At 40.0% G+C, this 3,752-nt stretch overlaps 1 protein-coding gene across 1 annotated transcript; it reads left to right on the top strand.

Annotated features, from left to right (window-relative positions):
• Positions 1-1,343: 1,343 nt before the first annotated feature.
• Positions 1,344-3,161, top strand: ugl (ureidoglycolate lyase; the record flags this gene model as incomplete). Its single annotated transcript, XM_010779268.1, has 4 exons — positions 1,344-1,416; positions 1,508-1,575; positions 2,056-2,192; positions 2,942-3,161. Coding segments are annotated over 4 exons (450 nt in total), but the record flags the coding sequence as incomplete, so codon positions are not given.
• Between the last annotated feature and the right edge of the window lie 591 nt (positions 3,162-3,752).

Below are 3,752 nucleotides of genomic sequence, written 5' to 3'. Positions count from 1 at the left end.
CGCAAGGATACTGGCTTGGTAGTCGCATACTTCCAAGTCACTTCCTTCAGAAACGGAGCAAGTATATTTCCAAGCCACGGCTTCGGAAAACAAAGAAGAATGGAACAGGCTAACAAGTGTGCCACTCTCTCTAACGGTTTCAACATAAACTGTACCGAAAATAAATACCTCACGATGTCTATCTAATTATGAACTTGCTTTACTTTCACAGAACACATTTTTGGTGATAACAAATGCAACAAAGTAAAATATTTACCAACACATGTGCTACGCCACTACATACTTACATTTAAATGTGTGTACCGGTATGTAAAATTTTTGTTTTTATAATGCTTTTGTAAATACTCCTGTTGTGTTCAGACTCAAGTCATGTTTGTGATGCCACATTCAAGACATTCAGTGTCTTTTTTTAACAGAAGACCGTTGCTAGAAGCTGCAGCTAGACTGCAGAAGTATACGTTTTTTGTTTTTGAGGATGGAACAATTTCACACACAGATATAGGGAGGCTAGAGCTATACAATTGATTTATTTTGGTTTATAATTTAATGTCAATCCTGTGGAGATGGAGATGGAGGTTATAAATCTCCAAAAAATGTTCAGCTTAAATCTCAGCAAAACTCACAACATTTCTGGAGCCTTGGAGACCCAGAAAACTATAAGAACATCCACCAAGCAGCACTGAAAATGTCTGCTTTATTTGGCTCTACATACCTTTGTGAAGCAGCTTTTTCTGACATGAATGACATGAAATCTAAATACAGAACAAGACTGACTGATGGACATTTAAATGACTCTATTAGAGTGAACCTAAGTGAGTAATCTAAAGGCCCTGACACACCAAGCAGTCACCAGAGAACTCGCCGATGCCGACGCCGACTGTTGCGTCGGCGTGTTCTCCTGCGTCTTGGCCATGTGTCGCACTGGAATACACCGCAAAGACTTCAGCCGAGTACGTACGAACTGCGCATGCGTGAGTGGCAATAACTCTCCTTACCAGCAGGCAGGGTTAGTGTGTACTCTTGTCCATTAAAAACAGGCAACAACCAGAAGACAGAGAAGAAGAACAGACTACGTGATATAAACAAATAACAAATAGCGTGTGCGTTCCATTTTCACTCTCGTCGATTTACTTTTGGTACTTACTTGAGTACAATTTTGAATCAAGGATTTTCATTTGTAAATAAGTATTTTCACACTAGTATTGCTACTTTAAAGCAAAGATCTGAGTATGTGCATGTGGCAGAGCATGATAGAAGAAAATGTAAAACTGATATTGTTAGCTTCAAATAAAGAACATATACTGTGTGTTTATGTGTTACTTATGGATTCTGTTTTTCCTCAGGGAGGAGTCACTCTTTATGGTCTGAAGTATAACATTGCAGTCGGGGTCCTCTTTATCAATGCATGGCTCTCAGGTAAGTCCACGTTCATATTCTTCTTCTCTTCTTCTTTAGGAGCACTCAGGATGAAGCTTGCATAATGTTAGAATCATGTTCTGTTGTACAGGTAAAGGACACTTCTTCTACAGAGGCCAGGTGGAGGATTCAGCCACAGCAGAGATCTCCAGATCACAGGTGGGCTTTACTGCTTACACTGGAAACACCGTGCATGACCCCTAATCCTATAAATAGATATTATTTTACTACATTTTAGAGCTTTGCACATAGAGAAATTATTCAACACATGAGAGGGACATGTCCACTGAGATATTACTAAGTACTTATCACGTTGCTGTTGCAATACCTGCAGGTTAAAAATAATACAGTAAATGCAAGACTTTCGAACATCATTTCTTAAAGTTTAAATGCATGTTATCAACATTTTGTGACAACTGCAGAATGCCTTCAAGTCGAGTGTAAATCAGTTCCATTATATTGAAGTGAAGACAGACATCTCCACAGTTGATATCTCCAACAATCGGATTTAACCAGCACTGTATAGCCACATTGACAAGTGTGTGTGTGTGTGTGTGTGTGTGTGTGTGTGTGTGTGTGTGTGTGTGTGTGTGTGTGTGCGTGCGTGCGTGCGTGCGTGCGTGTGTGTGGTGTGTTCAGGTGTGGCAGTGGATCCGTCACCAGACTCAGCTGGAGGATGACAGCAGGCTGGTGAGCAGACGGCTGGTGACTGACCTCACTAAGGAGATGGTGATGGAGCTGTTGATGGAGCTGGGGACAGGCCGTCCCTCTGACAGGTGAGCACCTTCAGGATGCCTTTTAGACAAGCCAGTGATATGGACATGTGTCAATGTCAATGTACCTTATCACCTGAATCTCCTCCTAGAGCAACATTGTGTCTCGTGGCCAGCAGCAGCTCATCAGCATTTAAAGCTATAGACCCAGAATCAGCACTTTTGGAACAGGGCTGAAACAGGGGATTATGGGATTCTGCAATTATCTGATTGGTGTTTCAGCCAATCACTTCAGAGACATGTTCTGTAAATATCCGAGAACTGCGATATATTGTTGAAAAATAGTATAATAGGGGACCTTTTAATCGTAATTCATTTCCACATAATTATAAACATCATGCTCCCTTTGATAAATGTGTATTTGCTGTTTTCAAGACATCACCTCTTTCAGATACTAGTCAGACTAATGCTGATATTTGGCTTTAATTTCACCAAAAAGAGTCACAGTCTTTGAAACATATGCCACTTTAGGTGTGGAGCTGTCTCCTATTTTATACTGTGGTGCTTATTCTTCAATAGCAGTGCAACAAAATCATGTGTGTCCATGGCTTGTAAGCTACAGGTAGCACATTGTGCCCTGCTGAGGAGAAAAAGCTTATATCATAATCATCATTCATCAATCATAAACAGTATCATAACTTTGACTTCACATTAATGTTCGTTGATTTAATATTTCTGTAACTTTCCCTGTTTGAGTTTCAGTATTTATTTCTATTATTGAACAGAAGTTTCTCTCTCTGTGTCTTCCTCAGGGATAAACGGAGGTTACTCACAGCAGCTGACATGTTCCTGGAGGTTGTCCTGAAGAGAGATTTTCCAGAGTTCATCACCACATACTTGAACCAGGACCACACCTTTCTTAGCTCCCAGAACACTGGACAGATGGAGGCTATAGGTGGAGAGATACCCCGACCCAAACTGTGAGGGTCCGGCTGCAGACTGCTTCCTGGGCTCAGTGCTGTCTAAGAAGATTCCTTAGATAATATTTGAGCTAGTTATATAGAATGTATCAACAAGTTGGATTAAATACGATTTATTGATAATGAAAACAATGTTTAGTTGCTGCCATGCTGCTCTGAAGCACATGAAGTACTTCTCTGAAAGAACCAGCAGAACCAGACTAATGTGGATTTCTGTGTTCGCAGTGATACTGTAGGTAAAATTAAAGGCAATAACACAGTCTGCATTAAGAAGCATCTTGTTGTTCCTGATTGATGGTAGAGTATATGTTACATTGTGAACAACAAATCAATTTTGTAATCTGCAGAAGGAAAGCTAGTTAATGTTAGCTGTTAGCTGTTTATACTATCTTGTGGGAGGATAACCACTAACAGCATATGACAAAGGAGCAGTGTTGGGTGTAACGCGTTACAAAAGTAACGGAGTTACAGTAATGTATTACTTTTTGCTGTAACAAAGTAATGTAACGCATTACTAATGAAATGTGGGTAATATACTACTCGTTACAATTCTCAGTAACGCAGTTACAACATATTTTAACCCGAAATTAAATGGTGTTTTGTTTTTTAAGAATGTACTAACATAGCGAGACATTCCGACACC

This window comes from Notothenia coriiceps, unplaced genomic scaffold (assembly GCF_000735185.1).
Source record: "Notothenia coriiceps isolate Sejong01 unplaced genomic scaffold, NC01 NC01_scaffold00020042, whole genome shotgun sequence".
Classification (NCBI taxonomy): Eukaryota; Metazoa; Chordata; class Actinopteri; order Perciformes; family Nototheniidae; genus Notothenia; species Notothenia coriiceps.
The sequence above is the reverse complement of the archived record's forward strand: the minus strand, read 5'-3'. Positions and strand labels throughout refer to the sequence as shown.